The sequence below is a fragment of the Malurus melanocephalus genome, unplaced genomic scaffold (assembly GCF_030028575.1).
Source record: "Malurus melanocephalus ecotype Western Australia unplaced genomic scaffold, MMel_1.1 scaffold_709, whole genome shotgun sequence".
Lineage (NCBI taxonomy): Eukaryota > Metazoa > Chordata > Aves > Passeriformes > Maluridae > Malurus > Malurus melanocephalus.
This window is the reverse complement of record NW_026623941.1, coordinates 43,906-63,298: the sequence shown is the minus strand read 5'-3', so window position 1 is coordinate 63,298 and position 19,393 is coordinate 43,906. Positions and strand designations below refer to the sequence as shown.

At 48.6% G+C, this 19,393-nt stretch overlaps 2 protein-coding genes across 14 annotated transcripts in view; both read left to right on the top strand.

The window, feature by feature from the left end:
- The window catches only part of AAK1 (AP2 associated kinase 1), an 85,354-nt gene extending 68,498 nt beyond the window's left edge, over positions 1 to 16,856 (top strand). For 2 of the 13 annotated variants that reach the window (XM_057384436.1, XM_057384435.1), the window contains exons 21-22: positions 1,537 to 1,641; positions 10,957 to 16,856. In XM_057384436.1, the coding sequence (XP_057240419.1) occupies positions 1,537 to 1,641; positions 10,957 to 12,089 (1,238 nt within the window). In that variant the 3' untranslated portion in view covers positions 12,090 to 16,856. Of the gene's footprint in view, positions 1 to 1,536; positions 1,642 to 3,226; positions 5,530 to 10,956 lie in introns of those variants that run through there. The other 11 variants (XM_057384437.1, XM_057384438.1, XM_057384440.1 and 8 more) reach the window with 10 other exon arrangements.
- A 2,204-nt stretch (positions 16,857 to 19,060) lies between these two features.
- The window catches only part of NFU1 (NFU1 iron-sulfur cluster scaffold), a 14,481-nt gene continuing 14,148 nt past the window's right edge, over positions 19,061 to 19,393 (top strand). Inside the window, exon 1 of the mRNA XM_057384453.1 lies at positions 19,061 to 19,128. Coding sequence (XP_057240436.1) covers positions 19,082 to 19,128 — 47 coding nt within the window. The 5' untranslated portion in view covers positions 19,061 to 19,081. The remainder of the gene's footprint in view (positions 19,129 to 19,393) is intronic.

Here is a 19,393-nt window from a genome sequence, read left to right as displayed (position 1 = left end):
GTTATCAGTGGGATCATGGAAAGGCACTGTGCTCTGATCCTGTTATCAGTGGGATCATGGAAAGGCACTGTGCTCTGATTTCATTATCAGTGGGATCATGGAAAGGCACTGTGCTCTGAGCAAGGACTGATCCTTCAGCCTTGTCACTGCATCCTTTGCTTGTTCTTCACAGGGCTGTTTGCTGGCCCTAGAATTGGTGCTGGGCCTTCAGGGTCCCTGAATTTGCATTTGCTGAATTTGGCACCAAACTCTGTGACAGAGGGGGCAGGATGTTTCTCTTTGGGGTAGCACAAGTCCCTGAGCCAAGCTGCAGAGCTTTTGGGACATTGGGCAGCCTTTCCCTCCCCTCAGGAGTGTCCACAGTKGAGCAGAGCTCCTGCAGCAGGAGCTGGGAGCAGTTGTGTGTAAATGCCATGCAAGTGAGATGCTCGCAGGGGCTCCCAGGGATGTTGGGAAGAGACACAAATAAATAAACTCTGGAGACATGGTGAGAGTTCCTGCTGAGATGGGGCACCTTTGTGTGTTTGACACTTAGCATTATCCTCCTCGTTTTTCCTGGGTCTGATCCTCCAGAGCACAGTGTAGTTCCATGAGTGATTTCTTGCATCATCTCAGCCCAAACCTGTTAACATCTTTGTCAGYTTTAGGTAGAAAGCTTTAATTCCTAACAGGAGTCAAACAGGAGTGTTCCTGTTCTGTGAAAACGGTTGGGTTGACATGACCTTGATGGGCTTTCAGAAATACTTCATAGAGGAATTGAGGAACAGATTTTGGAGTGTATTTTAGGTGTCTGAAGTAGTAAGTAGTGATGCCTGGGGAGTGTGAAAGCCTCTGAAGGTATYTAATTGCCTGATAAGGTGGATAAATCATCTCATCTCCAGAGATGGTTGAAAGTGCCTCTCACCAAGTGTTGAACTGCAGCTGAYGTGGATTGAAATCAATGGAATTCTCTCCCAGAACTGCCCTAGGATTCTTTAGAAAATCTTCCTCAGCATCTGGTTACTCTTTAGCCATGAAAACTTCTTAGAAACCTGGCTTCATGTTGCCCTTCTTGTTCTGTTGGTGTGGGTGAAAGCTCAGAGTTTGTCTCACATAGATGACTGGAATTTCTTGAGTGTTTTGTTTTTTTCCCCAGCTCTTTTCCTCTCGCTGTGCATGAGAGCTGTGGGCCAGAGAGCCAGACTGAGCTCTTAAACCATGCTTAATGGTAAAGAACACCTTAGGTATTGGGAAACTTAAACCAGGCCTCTGCCACACCTCCCAGCTGCCCAGTTGAGCCTTCAGACTGATCAAGTTTTGGTTGAGGTCTCGTGACTTGGCTTGCTTGGTTTGGTTTGGTTTGATCCCCTCCACTTCTGTATTTAATTGGCTCCTTTCCTACCCACACTTACCAGCTTTATTTCACCTTTAAAATGAAACTCCTGCTTCTAAACRCTGTCTCTGAAAACGTAAAAATGTTCTAACACTTCCTGGCAATTCTAACCAGCCTCTCTGCTATCTTTGCTTCTCTACCTCTATTTCTCTTCTATGCTGCAGAAGATACTAACCTGATATCAGGCTTTGATGCTCCTGAGGGCTCTGAAAAAGTGACAGAAGATGAGTTTGACCCAATTCCAGTGTTGATATCCAAAAATTCACAAGGTAAGCCAGGATGTGGGAGTGGAAAAGGGAAGGAAAAAAGGAAAACAGTGACTATATGAATTAGTTTTGGGGCAGTAGTGCTGCAGCACCTGTGACTAGTTGAAACACTGAGCTGTGAGATACTATCAGTGTGGTATTTAGTGAGCTTAGTCTGAGATAASCTTGGCCTTGAATTTTCTGTAGATTCTCTAATTACAAGATTTCCATGTCCAAAACCAGACATGCAATGAGGTAATTTCTCCCAGCCTGTCAGGAGGGCACAGACCCCTCAGTGGCTGAATGCAAAGAGAGCTGTGTTCTCCCACCTTCTTATTTACTGTCCAAGCCTTTGGTCTTCCAGCTTTTGAATGAATTTGGAATGAGGCACAAGAGAGAATGATGATGATGATCTTTATAGCCCCCAAAACTCCTGCTGAAAGTGAGGTTTTTTCTCTTCTGGTTGGTGCCTTTCAAAGGTGGGAAGTGAGCATGAGAAGTTTGCTCCATGTCCCCACCTCACCTRAGGAGCTCTGAGCAGGCAGAGGCTGCAGGACAGTGACTGAAGGCTGCTCATTTGACACCACCTGGCACCTGAATCCTCTGAATGTGATCTTTGCCAGCAATTTCAGCCTCATGTGGGCTTATGGAGAAACAGCAGCACTGGTGGCTTAATAGCAACAWTTGTCCTGAGTTTTTTAGCTCTTTAGCATCAGTCAGTGTGTCACACCTGACCAGCGAAGGATCAGTGAAGTGGGTCCCCCCTCTACAGTCACACCATTGAAAGGATTATTTGATTACAGCCTTTGATTTACTTGTGGAAGTTGAAAGACAAATTCAGGACTTTTTTTTAAGGCTTTTTTTGCTTTTTTTTTTTTTTTTTTTTTTTTTTTTTTTTTTTTTTTTTTTTTTTTTTTCCCCAGTTTGGTCACAGAACCTTTTGGCTTCCCTAACTCCCATTTTTGGTTGCAGCAGGAATGTGCTGTATCCCTGCTCTGCACTAGTATTGGATTTCAGAGGCTGTCACTCGTTAGAAACAGTTCAAATATAACAAACTGCTCCTGCTGGAAGTCAGAGATTTCCCAGAGACTGGGCCAAGATAGGCCACCTTGAGTATCTAGGGGCATYKKRRSKARWTGGWSYYWSRKGKYYTTTCMRRYCCWWWCCAWTCYRWRMYWYTYTSYKWTKSTWTCCAAGTCCCAGTTACAGAAAGTCCCATGTGGTGGAACAGCTCAAAGCACCCAGAGATGCTCCTAAAATAGCAACTAAGTTTCAAGATTTAAAACTTTGACCTGTCTTTTCTATAGGCTGTGGGAGTCCTTGAATTGTTTTAGAGATCCCATGGTAAGGACAGGGCTCTGCAGGCTGGATAGATTTTGGGGAAAGCTCAGGTTTGTAGGAATTTGTTGGCTGCTGTGCTGGTTTGGGGGGAGAGGGTGGAAGAACAAGCAGGGGATTCATTGTTATCATGATACAAATAATGAGAAGTGCTTGAGCAAATTTTCTGTTTTGCTTTGACTTTTTTCTTTCTTTCTTGATCTTGAACTTCTGAAACTGTYGTGTGTGTGTGTCGTGTTCAATACTGAATTCCTATCTCTCACACTTTCAGGTGGGCATTCTAGAAACAACAGTGGAAGCTCTGAGTCCAGTCTTCCCAACATAGCCAGGTCTTTGCTGCTGGTGGATCAGCTCATAGACCTGTAGCAGTGACACAGTAGCAGAAGCAGTTTCTGTAACGTACCCAAACCTCCGTTGCCAGAAGAGTTTCCTTCCGTTGTGCTTCTTTGGGGCTTTGCTTTTTTTTCTTTTTTTTTTCTTAATTAAGAGAAAAATCTGCCAACAGGAGTCAGTCACCCTCCTCTCTCCCTGTCTTCCCATAGCCTGGGGAAGATCCTGGCTCTCCAGGTAGCCTGTTSTCTCTAGAGCTGGTAAAGCCCTGTGGGTTCCCTGTGCACTGTCCCATAGCCCTGTCCCAGGGGAATACTGTGCAGAGCCCACCTGTCCTTGTCCCTGTCCCTGCTTAGGGAGCTGTGGCTGCTCTGTGACCCTGGAACAGCCTCTTTCCCCCAAGAGCAGAGCGTGAACAGCACGTCCCAACCTTTGCTTTGTGCATTTGGGTTTGGTTTTGGTTCTGTTCCCGTTTTCCCATGGCTGGGCTGGAGGAGGGAGMAGGTGACAGTGGTAGGGACATCCCTTCACCTGCAGGACACGGGATAGGAGAGCTGGTGGCTCTGAATTGCTTCAGAGGAGGAGGAAGCCCCAAATTCCTCCGAGCAGTCCGGCCATACTCTGGTGATGGTGCACATGAAGAGTTTCCCAGCTGCCCCCAGCTTGTGGTTTGCTGTTTAACAATCCTGCTGGGAATAAACTGCGCTTCCCAGGGGAGGGAAAACCAGAGAAAAGGAAAAAAAAGAGAAAAGAAAAAAAAGAAAAAAACAGATTGTTAAAGCTGCAGAAATGACCCTAAGTGAAACGTAACAAGGTTTTGAACCAAATCCGTATGAGTATGGCTGTGACTAGTGTTTCATTGACCTTTTTTTGGGTGAAAAGGGCGCTGTGGCAGCAGCAGATGTATTTTCTGTGACTTCTTTTCTGTGTTTGACTGGAAAAAAAGAAACTCCCTCAACTTACTGTAAATTGTGTATGAAACAAATTGTCCTACRGTTGTTTGTCTATTTTTAATCCTGGTTTTAGTCAAGCATCTGGTATCTGTTCTGGGTTCTCCATTTTCTCTTGTAACTGCTATAGTGCACCCCAGTTCAGTATGGAGCCATTGTTTCAGTAGACAAAGATTCCTGTGGGCCTTTTCCCACCCCAGTCTCTGTGAACACGCATGCACTTGGTTCAGGTGGTTTGAAATCAGTGCTGCTACAACTCGATGGGTTCTCCCTTTTCTTTCTCCCTTCACAAGCTTAGTTTGTTAATAGCTGGATACGCTCAACTCGTTTTCCTTGGCTTATCATGAAGTCTGGAATTTCTATCTTGTATTTGAAAGCCCTTTCTGAGCAGAAGGACTCTTCCTCTGTAGTGGAATACTTCCCAGCTTCCTGCTCCCCTGTGTATGTGTTTGTAGCTGTATTAGTAACAGTGCAGTTCCCACGTGCGAAAGTACGAGCGACTGAATGTGTCTGTGCTGACCTCGCTGAGAAGGGAAGAACCCCAAGTTTGTGACTCCTCCTTTCCTCTCTCCATCTCTTCCCCACCCCAACACTTAGTTTAACAAATTCTGTACATAGAAATCCCATCAGTTGTGTCTCTACATTACTCTTCTTTTAAAACTTACACTTATTAATAAAAGTATTGCTTAAGTGTGTTGTATCATTACATGTGTATACTGCACTTTCCAGGAGAAGCTTTACATGAGAACTATGGAAATGACCTTAGTAAAATTGTGGATAGAACTTTATTATTTTTTTGTTTTATATTCCTAAAGCACAGGCAAGCTGGACTGGAAAACATGAACACGTTATAGATAGAAAGTTATTGTATAGTCAGATACTGAGATTATATGAAAAGAGAATGGATTTTAAAAAGTAACCATCTACTGTATATTAGAAACAAAGATTTCTGTGAATTAAAGTACTTTTAAAGAATGTTTAAGATTTTAAATCTAATGGCGCTTGTTCAAGGGTTCTGGAAAAAATGACAAATGCACTGGGTTGTTAATAATGCTATTAAATAAGCAGATGTGAATGTTTATTTTATTGGTTTTTCAAGTAGCTGTTCGTGGGTGTGGGTGGAAATACGATATTTTAGAGATGTCTGTTCTTATACCTCCTTCATTAGAAAATACTCAACATGTGTTTGCAGAATGAATGGACATGAGAGATGAGTGGAGACTGGGGATTCATTTTAAACTCTGCAGGAACTGTGATCTCCCACGGGCTCTGCTTTGGTGTTGGTGCTGCTCAGAACTGAGGAGTCTGTGAAAGCTTCTGCTCTGAGGGCATGAGCTGAACTTCATCCCGTGTCCCCATGGGACGCGCTTGGTGTCCCCTGATGATGAGTCTGATGGCCTAAGGATGAGTCTGTTGTAGCCTGGGGGGAGCCTTGTGAGAGCCAAGGGAGATATTTGTGTCCCCTTGGAAGCACCATGGGCTCAGGAGGTGTTTAGTGACACAAGCAGTCAGTGAAATCCCAGCAGGGCTGTTCTCCCCTCCCATGTGCAGTTTGTCCCTGGTGGTTTGCACAGAGGGCTGGAGCTGGACTGGTGGCACTGACTGTTCTGGTGGATCCCCTGTATGGGCACTACAAACACAACACAGCATGTGGAACAACTGCTCTTCAATTCAAGGTTGTGCTTTGGGTGCAGAACAAACTGTGGGTTTGGGTGGCAAAGATTGAAAGGAATAGTTGGAATTTTGGTGTTGGTTCTTGCTTGCTCTGAGGAACTCAGGTTGGAAAGTGCCCCAACTCCTCCTTGTTCTTGCTCTTCAACCAGATGAGTACAAGTGCCACACGCACAGTTCAATCAGCCACCCTGGTTCTGACAATATCCACTGTGCTGGGACCATCTGTCCTAAAACAGAAGTGTAACTGCCTCGGCTTGGACTGTCCAAGTCTTTGCAGGATCCCTTGGGAGTTCCTTGGCCAGGGCTTTAGGTGTGTGCCAGCCTGCTAGGACAGTGGGTGGGGGAATCTTGGCTTTATGGCAAGATTCTTCCTGTTCCAGCCCACAGGCCAAGGGCAGCTTGAGCCAATCAATGTGGAGGAAAATTGTTTTTAGAGTGAGTTTCTTGTAAAAGAACCATGATGGTGTTCCTTAGCCTGAAAGCTTGCAGGGTATTGTCTCCAGTAGCTATGCAAAACCACCTTATTTAAAATAGGTTTTAAAAAAAAAATTGTTATTGCAATGAAATTTGGGATGCAATTCAGGCAGAGACAGCATTCAGCAAGCTTTGGGATATCTGAGCAAACATGAACTGTTGGGTGGTCTCTGACACAGGAAGTGTCCCTGGGCATCCAGGGTGCTGYAGGAGCAGCTCAACTGGGGGCATGTGGAAGTTATTTTCTTTTCAGCCAAACTTTTGTAGTTCCAGAACTCCCCTGGGAATCTGTTGGACAGTAGCTGGCAGGGATGTGCAGGRGACATGGATGTGACATGGAATGCTCTGGTGAGGGACACTGATGGGCAGCTCAGTCACCAACAGTCRGGGGAATTCTCTCGTGTCTCAGAGCTGAGGTGTGGGCACTGCACACTGAACTGCACCACTCCAGCAGGAAATGTAGGCTTGGGGGAAAAACATGGGGAAAAAGGGTTCCTTTGTAGTTCTTTGTTGTCCTGTGCTGTCCATTTGCACATGAAGAGAAGCTGAGCTCTGATCTCACTGCTCTGTCTCTCGGGGGTGAGGAGGGGCTGCTCACTGGGCTTGTTCTGGGGACATCTCTGCTGTGGGGCTGCTGCTCCTGCCTGGCACAGGAGYGGGGTCACCCTGTGCCACTGCCTTTAGCGGGGCCCTGACTGTACCTTAAACATCCAGAGGATGCTGTTGGTGTCCAGGGATCTGAGTGTCCACGAGCTGCTGGAATGTGGGGTGTGGGTTGGGGAGTTTAACTCCTGCCTGCTATCAATGGCTGTGCAAGCTGCCAGAACTACAGCACTGAATTCCTCATCCTCTGCAGCTGAAGGCCCTGGATCTGCCTCCAGGTCTCCCACTGTGAGTGCCTTTGAGCAGAAACACTTAATTCTGCAAATTGTCCAGTGCCACAGGTGACACCRACCTTTGATGTTGTACTGTGGTACCTCCTGGCTGGAAGTGCTGTGCTTCCTGGCTGGAAGTTTTCTATTGTTGTTTAATGAGATTGCTTCTAGGAATTCAAATAGTTTCTAGGAATTGGAATACAAGGAAAATCTCCACAGTGCAAGAATGGAGGAATGATAAGTCTTTTGACCCTTTTGAAATTCCAAACTAGTAATTCTTCGCACTGGTAACTGTGCTGATCTTTAGCTACCTGTTACTGTAGGTTGAGTCCTGCCTGACTTTGGCTTGWTGAAATCAGGAGGGTTTCCTGGTGAAAGAGTAGTTTTAGACTCCAGAAATTCCACTGTTTCCCTTGAGCTGTTTTGGGCTCTGCTCCAGAAGTGAGATCCTCATCATTGTGGTGACTACTCTGCCTCCTGTAATAGGGAATAAATATTTTCTAGTTTTCCTCTTGGCTGTTTCAGTCCTCTGCCACTTCAGGGCACTGTTTTCCTTGGAAGGTGGGGAAACTCCAGGTGCCAGGGCTGTAACCTGGGGTAAAGCTCTTTCAGGATTTTGTCTGGATGTGCTGCTGGGGTACTGAGTGATAAGAGGGTTTGTTAAAGGTTCTCCTTGGAAAAGAGCCTGGATATAGTTTGGAATCTTTTTTAGTATTTATATCTGTCCCTGGATATATACCAACATTGTACAGGGGTAGGGAGAATCCTCATCCCCATGTTCCAGCTTCTGTAAAGATTATGGCTGTTTGAGGGTGCTTAAACCTGAGCATTTACTGGAAACCTGAGGGATGCTTCCCCACGGAGTAACTCCCAGATCTTGGGAGTCTGGAKGAGGAGGTGACAGACAGGAGCTGCTCAGTCTCAGGAGAGGCAGTTGTTGGGAAATGCTCCCTCTGCAAAAGGGGCATCTCTGCAGAGGGGTTGTGGTGCTTTGTTGTGTCARTCCAAGCAAATCATCTGCTTGGTTCTGTCAGGCCTCCTGTGAACAGGTCTGAGACTGCACAGAGGAGGGCCAGGGGTCCAAACCAAAAGGGACTGCTTTAGTTCAGTGAGATTTGTCCTTTACCTTCCTGCTGTCACCAGCTCGTGGAGTGACCCCTTTCCTGTAACACAGAACAAAMCACATCCAGGCCTTTTCCCAGGAAACTGTCCCTTGAGTGCCTCAGCCTGGCTGSTCTCTGGTGTCAGACCTGCCAAAGCATCCATGGGCACTGGCAAACTGAAATTCCCTGTTGTTCTGTAAGTCAGGGCCATCTCTGGAATGCTGCTTTGCAAGGCCCATAGTTAAAGCTGCTCATGTGAAGCACTGGCCTTGTCTTGTTATCTCTGTGCTGACTTTCATACAAAGGGGCTGGCTTTTGGTTTGATGGGGTATTTTAGTGTCAGTGCAGCTCAGACTGTTTTTTACATATTCATCGCTGGAGAGGAGATGTCTGAGTCCCACAACCAGATGTTAACTAATATAAAATGCTGGTATGATGATGATCAATTCCATGTTGTAATGGTGCTGCTGGAGCTCCTGCTGGGACCTTTCCTTTGCTTTCTGCCAAAGGAAGCACTGAGGGACCCAAGGAATGTGCTAAAAAAAATCTGCTGAGACCACTTAGAGGGGAAGGGTCTGRAAGTGCCAGGTGTCCCTCACTCAGCATTAGAGAAACAGATCCTGGCAGAGTAGGTTGTGCTCCTGCCTTGTCAGTGAATCCTCAGACTCTCAGGTGACATCCCTGTGCCTGCTTTTGTTGTGTTCAGGTTGTTGTGGCCCTTCCCTTGTGGTATTGCTCAACAACTCTGGCTGAAAGCAGCTCCTGCTGAAGCATCACTTGGATTTTATCTCCCAGAGTAACTCAGAGCTCCTGTACTGGTCTTGGCAAGGGAGAAAACTGCTGCTGAGCATTTGGTGTCCTCACATAGGATGGGCAGAGAGAGTATTGGAAAAAGTAATTTTTCCCAGAATAGGGCGTTCTGCTTCKTGTGCCATGTCCCCACATTCAGAGCTGCGTGCTGCTAAGACTCAGCAGATGGGTTTACATCCTGTCATCCCTCTCTTACTCTGGCCCAAATGTCATGGTTTACATGGGCACAGGCGCCCGCTAACACATGTGAAAGTTAGAAAGAAAATTCCAACCCAATGTGCTGTACTTGTGCAGWGTGGGCCCTTGGTGTGCATCAGCATCATGCTCTCCATGAGAAATGCCTTCTTGCCATGGCTCAGGGTGGACTGGGGGTTTGGAGGCATTTGCATGATGTGGTAGCTGGTCTTAGCCCTTGGCTGATGTGGAACCAGCCTCCTGGGAGGGAGCTCTACTGGAGCTGTGCTGCTCCTGGAATCCAAGAGGGCACCTGAGGGGAAACCAGTATGGACAACACAGGCTGCAGGAGAGAGAGAGAGTATTTTTGTAGAGTAACTGGTCATATGTTCACATATCTGCACTGTCTTTATTTAGCAGTGTAATGTATCCCAGTGAAGAGTTTCCCAATAAATAACTGGTTTTGATGCCTAATGAACGACTGCTGTGTCTTTACTTGTGAGAAATGATGGAGAAGGGGATGACTTGTGTATGTCYGTGGGTGTGATGGAGAAGCAGTGCCTGAGGGCTGGATGGGTGTGYAAATATGAACAATTAACCTGGGCAGAATTTTCTCTGGGTGAGGTTCTGTCATTGCAGGGTGTGTTGGTTGGTGCCTTGCTGTSCCTGGGTACCAAACAGCCTCCTCACCCTCCTTGTTCTTCCTGCAATTCCTACTGTTTAGTTTTCATGTGATTTTCTCCTATCCTTTTGCTAACGAGTCCAATGACACACTTCTAACCTGCCAGTAGTTCTKTGAAGGTAAGAGATCTTCTGTTTTGTCTGTGTGAGTCCTAAGGCAAACCCAGCCTCCTCATGGGCTCTTGGAGCTGGAGAAAGGCAGGACAGTCTCTCCCTGCACTGCCTTGTTATGATAATGCAGAAACAAGYCAGGTCCTTGTAGTTGTGATCCTTGATTTGAAGTCGATGGTATGTGGTATTTAAAAACCATTTGTCTGGAAATGGTTAAAAAGAATAGCTGCTACTAAAATAGCTGCTACTTAGGATTCACTAAAAGCTGTAGGGTAACCTTCAGTCTTTGAAATGGGCCTGTTCTTTTAGCAGGTTTTGGGACATCCCTATGTATTTTACAAGCCTGAGTGCAGTTCCACATACCCGTGGGCTGGCCCGCAGGAAGAGAAGCTATGCCAAGCAATAGATGTGCTTGGAGAGCAGCAGTGCAGGGCAGAATGACAGAATTTGTCTGTCTGCTGGAGCTTCCCTCAGGCAGCAGCAGGAAAGGAAACACTCTGCAATGGTGCTGTCGTCGTGGGTGGGTGGGAGAGAAAGCTGGTGGAATGGTGCTGAGGGTGCTGTGTGTGCCCATGCGTGTGTCCAACATCTTCCATCCTCTGAGCAGTGGTACCCGTGGTGACCCTGGGCTGTGTTGCAAACACCTTCCCTGGCATTTTAATTTCATTAATTTGCCCTCCCTCCCCTGCCCATTTTCCATGTGTGGTGGTGGTTTCCATCTGAACGGCGTGACATTCTTGTGTAATAAGTACCTTTCATTCTGATTGCAGACCAAGGAGATGGAGCTGGTTCAGTAACACTCTTCTCTTGTGTTTGTAGGTYTGCAGAGGGATCCAGGCCTGTTCCCAGCTGTAGCTCTTGAGCTCCATGAAGGAGATTCTGGCAGTGATGGACTCGCTTTGTACAAGGGTCAGCCTGAGATGCTGGATGTGAAAGTGCAGCGCAACTCAGAGTCAGAGTACTTGGCTAGAGATGGTCCTTCAAGCAACAGCTCCTTCTACAGTAGTGAAGGAGAGGGAACAGACCAGGAGGGAGATATTCTGGATTGCAGCGGGTCCAGGCCTTTACTGATGGATTCGGAAGAGGAGGAGGAGACCTGCAAGTTGTGCCCAGGGTTCCTGCAGCCTGCACCCAGGGAGAGGCATGAGRCCTCCAAAGAACATCCCCACTCCCAGGCCAGAGCAGGGGAGMCGCTGTTCCCGGCCTTCCAGACTCACACTGGAGAGGTTTTTAATGAACCGGATGTTTTTGCCACAGCTCCTTTCCGAAGCTTAAGGAAGGTGCCTGATGAAGTGGATGTCTTTACCAAAGCTCCTTTTATCTGCAAGGGCAACACAGCCCTACAACATCCAGAAGAAGCAGATGTGTTTCTGAGAGCCCCTTTCACGAAGAGGAAAAGCACAGAAGAGTTGACTTCCCATAAGGAGCCGTTCACACCACCCGTCTTCTTAAGCCAAGGAGGCGATGGCCGAGCTCATCTGATATTCCCCAGCCTGGATTCAGCRGCACAGGGGTCCATGGCCTCAGTGAGACCTCCATATCCTTCTGCTGGGTTTGCTCAGCCAGGCAATCTCCATCCCTCCTCCGTAAGAGCCTTGGAGGCCCAAGAGAGTGTCCCTGCTAAAGCAGTGCTGCCAGAGCAGGGCGATGTGGCCAGTGAGAGGGGCCACAGCCACGCGTTGGCCCCGGAAGCTGCGCTGGGCTCTGTGGCCAACAAGCCTTTCCGTCCGCAATCCTTGTCCAAGTATTCCCGACACTACAGTCCTGAAGATGGGCCGGACCTCGAAGCCAAGCCCATAGCTGCTTACAAAGTGGTGTCTCAGACCAACAGACAGGCCATAGCAGGGTCTGTCTCTGTTGTCCCACTGTCTTCCAGGACTACGGAGCTGCCCGGCGCGGATCCCTTCGCCTCAGCGCCCTTCCCTTCCAAAGCGGCGAAGCAGAAGCCTTAATGTGCCAGGAGCTGGGGGCTGTGCTTCCTGCAGGACCACCTTGCACAGGACCTCGAACCTCTTAGCTGAAATGAATGACATAGCAATATATATATAWAAAATAATTATTATTTTTGGTCAGAACTCTATTTGCAGTGATATATAGTTGAACCATTTAAGTTATGTTAGTCCAAATGCCTGGCACTCAGGATCCTCGTGTCCTTTCCAGTTGCTTCTCACCTTCCTCCTCTCACTGTCTTCCTTCCACTCATTTTTTTTAGATGCTTTTCTCAGACCAATAGTATTCCATATTTTCTGGTCCTGGGTGGAGAAATGCATTACAAGATGAATTAAAAGGTTTATTAATTACAGAGCGAGTCAAGCGGGACTTGCTAATGCTCTGGAAAGGACATAATTTCACAGGTTAAAGAGTTACTGTGACTTCTCCTATCAGTGATATTGCTGCTGCTCAGCAGCAGTGCTGCCATGGCTCCAGGGTGTTGGTGGGTGATGTGYCCATGGAGCACATGGGGGCCAGTCTGGGCAGTGCTGCTGAGAGCAGAGCCGTGGGCAGCAGCACAGCTTTGCTCACCCAGGAGTGGAACACGTGGCATGGCAGTGCTGCTGCCCCGGGGCTGGGGCCGTAGTCAGAGAAGGACTCACAGTGCCTTCATGCTGTGAATGCCAACCAAGCAATCAGGCTGTTACTGTTGGTGGAAAATCAAATGATTGCGCAAACAATCAGGCAAAGCTTTCACTTTTACACGTGTGTTTCCTGTCTGGTCTATGCTAAAGTGTAGGACCTGGAAATCTGCTTGTGGTGAAGGAGAGACATATATTTACAGTATAAAAAAGAGGCCTTATGGGAAGATTTCTGATGTAAATATCTCCATAACAGTCCTGATGTACCTCACGTGGTGGGTGACTCAGCAGTGGCCACAGCCCTGTTAGACTGGTTTATACTGGCAGAAAGTTTGACWCAAAGTGAATTCTGCCTATTGTTTTTCTGTTGGTTAAGGGTGAACCTAAACAAAATCCATTTGCTCTCCTGAAGTGTTATGTTTTCTATCCTGTTCCCAAAGAGCAGGGCAGTGTTATTGCCTGGTTGGGCAACGATGTAGTGAATTCCAGTCAAGAGGAAGAGGCAGCTGGGCAGACCCAGGTAGACTGTGCTCCCAGCTCTTCTCACKAATAGAGCACAGTCAGATGAGTGAAGTCATCTTTATTTTGAAGAATGCCTGGTTGTTTAAATTGTCCTGGATCTTCTGGCCTGCAAAGGCTGCTTATGAGTGTGGACTGGCTCTCAAATRCCTGGTTATCAGGGCTTTGTGGGCTCCCAGTCCAAGCTGGAGCTTTGTGCTGAGGGTAAAGGACAAATTCTACATTGGGGAATCTCCCACAGGTGGCTTTGCAGTCTTTGGGTGTTTGCAGGGGAAAGCAYGTGTTGGTCTCTGAATAGGACTGGCTGTATGTAGAGCAGGTTCCTCCATCTACTTCCAGATGTGTTTGCACTTGGAGAGTAAGTCCTGGCAATAGTGTCCCTGCAAGAGAGGGAAGGATCAGCTGTAGCTCCTCACTGGAGTCTCACCACCGAGAGCTGCTGCAGCTGAAAACAGACTTTGGTCTAGTTTTGTGAGCAGAAATACCTGACCCCTCCTGCAGCACCCAGCTCTGTCTGAAGCCCCAACACTAAGCATTAAAGGGATTCAGGAGGCTTATTAAAGATCGGTGTGAAGGCTGCAAAAAAGCAGAACATTGCACAGTTCAGGGCAGAYTCACTGCTGAGTTTTCATCCCAGCATAAGGGGAGGATGGATAGATGGAKGGATGGCTGGAAAAATCTGAGTGCTGGGWGGGGACTGCAATGCATTTGCAAATGGGAATCACCAACTGCTCTGTGTTCCTTTTCCCTTCCCTCARTTCAGTTCCCCTGCAAAATCTCTCCAGTTGCAAGAGATGAGGCAAGTGTTCTGCTGGATGTGGGGATTGCCTGGAAGGGAGAGGGAAAAGCTTGGACTGAGGTCTTAGAGCCCTGGGGTGGGGAGGGAGAATACTGGAATGCAARGAGGCCATGTTAGCTCCCCACAAGTTGCTGGTGAATAGTGACTGGCCAAGCCCAGGTCAGGGGAGCTCGTGGAGATGGGAACCTTTTGCCCTGCACTGCTGTGCTCGGAGTTAATAAATATTGGTGCATAGTGGTGGTTATGGGGCTTTCTGTCCTCCATCACCATCTCTTGAAAACGAGTACTGTAAAGAAGTTTCTGGGTTTCCCTTGAGATATTTCTTCAGCAAAGCTGAGGCTGTTATTATGTTTTGTTAATGTTTAATTTTCTGTTTGAATATACACCCAAAATATGGTGGTTTTTATTTTAAGTATACGTACCCCCAAGTCAGTTGTTGCTGGATGGGATCAGTGAGAGACACAGACAATGACTGTGACAGCAAACTGTGAATTCAAGGAGAGTGAGCGTGAGGGCCCAGACTTGTTCCAACACCAGCCTGTGTCACAGCCACACTGAGCCATGGGCTACATTTGAGCTGTTGAATTTACTCAGGAGCTGCTGGAAGGGAGGTCAGGCCTTGGTGGTGTGGGATGAACCTGTGGAACAGGGAGATGCTTTGCTGGAATGAGCAGGTACCTTGTCTGAACCATGTGGGTTCAAGGTGTTACCTCYGCTCACTAGATTCAGGTGCTCCTTCCTTCTTTACATTTTTACTTGAAAAATTGCTTCTGAATAATTCTGTGAAGCTTCTGTCAGTGCCACATCCAGGTCCCACAGAGCTGATGCTGGAGGAGCATCAGCCTGTCCCTTCGTGCTCGGAGAAAGGGAAGGTGCACCAAGGTGTGTGGGCTCCACTCCAGCCCTGCTCAGTTGGGTCAGGCTGCATTTCCAGCTGGCATTTTGGCAGCTTTTCTGTCCTTCAGGCACTTTACACAAAGAGCAGGCTAACTGTGCCCCAGAGCTCATGATCCTGACAGACACATCCAGTGCTTAAATGGTTTTAAATCTCTTCTGGGGGTGGAGGCAGCTCATCTGTATGTCTGCATGTGACTCATAAAGTAATGGGACTTTTGGTCAGAAAACTCAATTTCAATGCCTGTTACTCTGATATCCTTCTCATTTCCAGCCTGTCTTCCTCCTAATCCTGTACTATCACTGCTGCAGCCTCAGTTTGATGAGTTGTAAGTGAAATTTCATTTCCACAGCCTCTGAAGCTTACTRTTTTAATGTATGGGGAAGAATCATGCAATCATGCTAATTATTTGCGACACAATCAGCGATCTTAATGAAGTAAGACTTATATAGACTTAATGCAGTGTTTTGAAATCAGTTTTCTGAACAGAACCACTGGTTTCATGTCTTCTGTAAAGCTGTAGTAAATGGTGTTCACTGCTCTGGGCCTTTGTGCATGGCCACAGCGTTATCACATCCTTGCGACAATCCCAGATTCCTGCTGGGAGAGGGACTGGTTCTTGCTTCTCACCCACTGAATGCACTCAAGTCTCTATTGAAAGTGATTAATCAGAATTTCTGCATGGGTGAAACATGCAGTTGCCTCTTTGCTCACTGCCGTGATGTTGGGCCAGCACTGGGGGAACCCTGCCCTCCCTCACTGCTGCAGGACTTTGGGGGCTGTYCCCTCTCCCTTCAGCCAGCTTGGCACCAGTCACAACCCGTCAAGTTTACACTTCAGCCTCCTGAAGCCAGCGCACACTCTGCATGGAGCACACAGGTGACACTGAGCTCGTGACCCCAACCCCATGTGAGCACTGGTGACACAGCCTGATCGTGTCCTCAGTGCAAAGGCAGCAAAACCCGGCGACATCTGCTGAATTGCTGAACTCAATCACTCCAAAGTGGTAACTGGTTACTTTAACTCAGCTTCCACCAAAGACTCTTGTGTTGGGGAGTTGAATTTTGTGGGTTTTTGTTTCTTTCCTTGTGGTGTTAAATCAAGGCCTTTGAGTACACTGACAGACCCCAAAGCATTCTTCCGGTAGGTATCATGTTCCAGCAAAATCCTGTTGCAGTTCTGAAACACATTCCTGAAACCTCATCAGCTGCATTAGTGTTTCCAGAAATAACCCAGGGCCTGTAGTTTCTGTTGTAGGTGGGTAAATACCCTCACACACACATCTAGAATTACTCCCTTGTGAAGTTAGAGGGATAAAGTAGATGCAGTGTTCCTGATCCCTGGCCTCCAAAGGGATGGGGTGGGAGGGCAGGGGGCTCTCTCTGGTGTGGGATGCAGCAGGTAGAGCATCCTCCACACTGAGTATGGTGGTGGGAGAAATGCCTTTGTGTCCAGCTGGAGCCGGAGCTGGGAGCATCTGTGGTCCCCACAATGACACAGTGAYTGTCCCATGGGCCGTGTTTCCTCTGTCCCCCTGGCACCTCTGGCCTGCCAGATCCCTGGGCACAARTTTTGCACTCCGGGTGGGATCATCTGTTCCTGGTAATCATGAAGAAATGTTCCACTTGTAAACCTATGTACATTTTATTAAAACTGTATCTGATGACAACCACCATYTCCGCTGTGCCTTCCTTCTCCCCTCTCCATGGAAAATATTTTTGCTGGATGCAGGGAATCTGTGTTTTAATGAGTTCTTCCTACTGAGGTACTGAACTGGGTCTGGCCCTGCTGTTTTATCTGGCACCTGTAAAGTCAAACTGATCTTGYTGCTTTAAGCAGAGGATATTTCAGTTTCCATCCAGTTTATATTCCAGAGAGAATCCTCCCTATCCAGGGCAGTGCTGCTGCTACAGACAGCACAGAGCAACTGAGCYCTCCCTGCAAAATTGCTGCTCCTCAGTGGTTCTAATGCGGTGCTGGTGCATCTGGACATCTGGGGCTTGGGAGGTTGTGGAGGCTCACTGTGTGCTGATGAAATGTGTTTTTCTGTATCATTCAGCTGCCAAGGCTCTGTTAGTGCAAAATATTATTTGGGCTTTGCTGCACTTTTATCTTGGTATAAATTCATTTCTATCTTGGTATAAATGTGTCGACTGAGAGAGACTTTGTGGTGCCTTCTGTCCTGCTTCAGCTGCTGGCTCTGCCAGGTSATGTTGCTGACCATCCAGGTAGAGCCCAGGAAGGCTGCAAGTGAAGCCTTTTATTCTCAGAGCTGCAATATTTTCTCTTTTCATTTTCTCCTTGAAAACATATCCACGTGTGGTGCATTAATGGGATTTGGTGTTACCCGGAAAAAGCCGTGTTTGGCGTTGACTTCGTTGTCCCCGTTGTTTTTGGTAGACTGTAATGCTCAGGAAAGAAAAAAAATACCTATGAACTTGCACTGCAGAGCGATGGAGCCCTCCCTGGAAAACCAGGAGCTGCTGCTGCAGGAGAGGAGGTGCAGCACAAACCCATCCCCAAAGAGGATCTGTGAGCAGCATGGTCCATGGCCACATCTGTGCTAAAGCCATGCACAGCAGCAAGAATAATGGGATCCAGGAATGGGCTTTGTCAAAGCCCTGGAAAATGTGTGTTCTGTGCCAAGCGCAGTGGATCCAGTGAGGAGTGACTGAAACAATGGGTCATGAGCTTGTTTGGAGAACTTGGTTGGATTTCTAGGTTGTATTAGTTGCAAGAGAATACACAGAGATCGATAGGCTGATGTGACTTTCTGGTCACAAATGGGCAGGACTGTAATCAGACTCCAGGGGCACATGCAGTCATGAGCTGGACAGGACCTGGAACCTCTTTATCTTGCTGAAATTGCAGATGTTTCCTTCCTCCCCAGGGAGAYTCTTCCTCCTCTTGGGCAACAGCCCTGAACATTGGCAGCTGCACAAAGCTTCCACCTCAAAAATACTCCGATCAAAATAAAAACATCCCCTCTAATTCCTTCTGCAGCCACCCTCTGTGGAAGGTTACTGGGTTAAATTTGCAATTTTTGATGGCTTGGGAGACTTGAGAAGGGAAAGAAGAGTAAAGGCTTTTTGTGCGTTACTGGGCTCCGAGGTGAAATGGGGGTTGGAGGGGATGTTTGTGAGCACTGTTGGGACCCTGTGCTCCTTCAGAACTGGGACATGGATGTGGAGCCTCACCCACCTGGAATGTGCTGTGGTGGTAAGAAGAACGTTTAAAAAAAAAACAAAAAACCCCTTGGTGCTTTGGTTGGTGGAGAGMGGGAGGAGGATTTCTCTATCGTTCTTTATAGATCTGTATTTTTAGCAAACATGCTGCCTGTGGGACAGAACATGACTGCAGGCACATGAACAGTGGTGGGCAAGGGGGCCTATGGCACAGGGGCTGTACCAGCCACAGTGACCGTGTCCTCGAGTGCTGTGTCCACTTCTGGCCCTTCACAAGAGAGACACTGGGGGGATGCAGCGTGTCCAGGGAAGGACGTGGAGCTGGGGAAGGGGCTGGAGCACCACGAATGGCTCAGGAGCTGGGGAAGGGGCTCAGCCTGGAGCAAAGGAGGCTCTGGGAGAACCTTGTGGCTCTGCACAACTCCCAGACAGGAGGGGACAGCCGGGGGGTCGGGCTCTGCTCCCAGGGAAGGGACAGGACAAGGGAAAATGGCCTCAAGCTGTGATGGGGACGTTTAAGTTGGATATTGGGAAAATTCCTTCCTGGAAATTATCGTCCAGCTCTAGCACAGCTGCCCAGGGCAGTGCTGGAGTCGCCATCCCTGGGAGGGCTTTTAGCCGCCGTGTGGATGTGCCACCGGGCACGCGGGCCCGGAGCGGCCCTGGCAGTGATGGGAGCGGCTCGGCTTGGTGGCCTGCGAATCCGTTCCGTCCCGATGGCCGCCGCCATTGCCGCTGTCCTCCCTCAGCCGCTGTGACGCCTCAGCCGCCGCCGCCATTGTCGCTGTTCCCCCTCAGCCGCTGTCCCCCCTCAAGACGCCGCTGCCATTGCCGCTGTCCTCCCTCAGGCGCCGCCGCCATTGCCACTCTCCCCCCTCAGCCGCTGTCCCCCTCAGACTCAGCCGCCGCCATTGCCGCTGTCCCCCCCAGAGGCCGCCGCCAGGGGGCGCGAGCGGCGCTGAGGAGCGCCAAGATGGCGGCGGCGCGGCGGCTCTGCGCGGCGGCGGGGCTGGGCGGGCGGTAGGTGACAGCGGCTGCCGCGGCTCCCGCTGCTCCGGCACGGCTTTCTCCCGGAGGGAGCCCGGCTTATTCCCGGAGGGGGCCCCCTCTCGCCCCTGCCCCGCGCGACTGAAAGGGGACCGTGTCGCAGTTAGGGCCACCGCGACCTCCAGGGCCGCCCCGGGTGCTCCTTGCTCTTCCCCTTCCTTTCCCCACCGCAGGCGGGGGTGACGCTTCTTCCTGGCGGGCAGCGAGAGGCTCTTTCGGCTTCTCAGCCACATCCCAG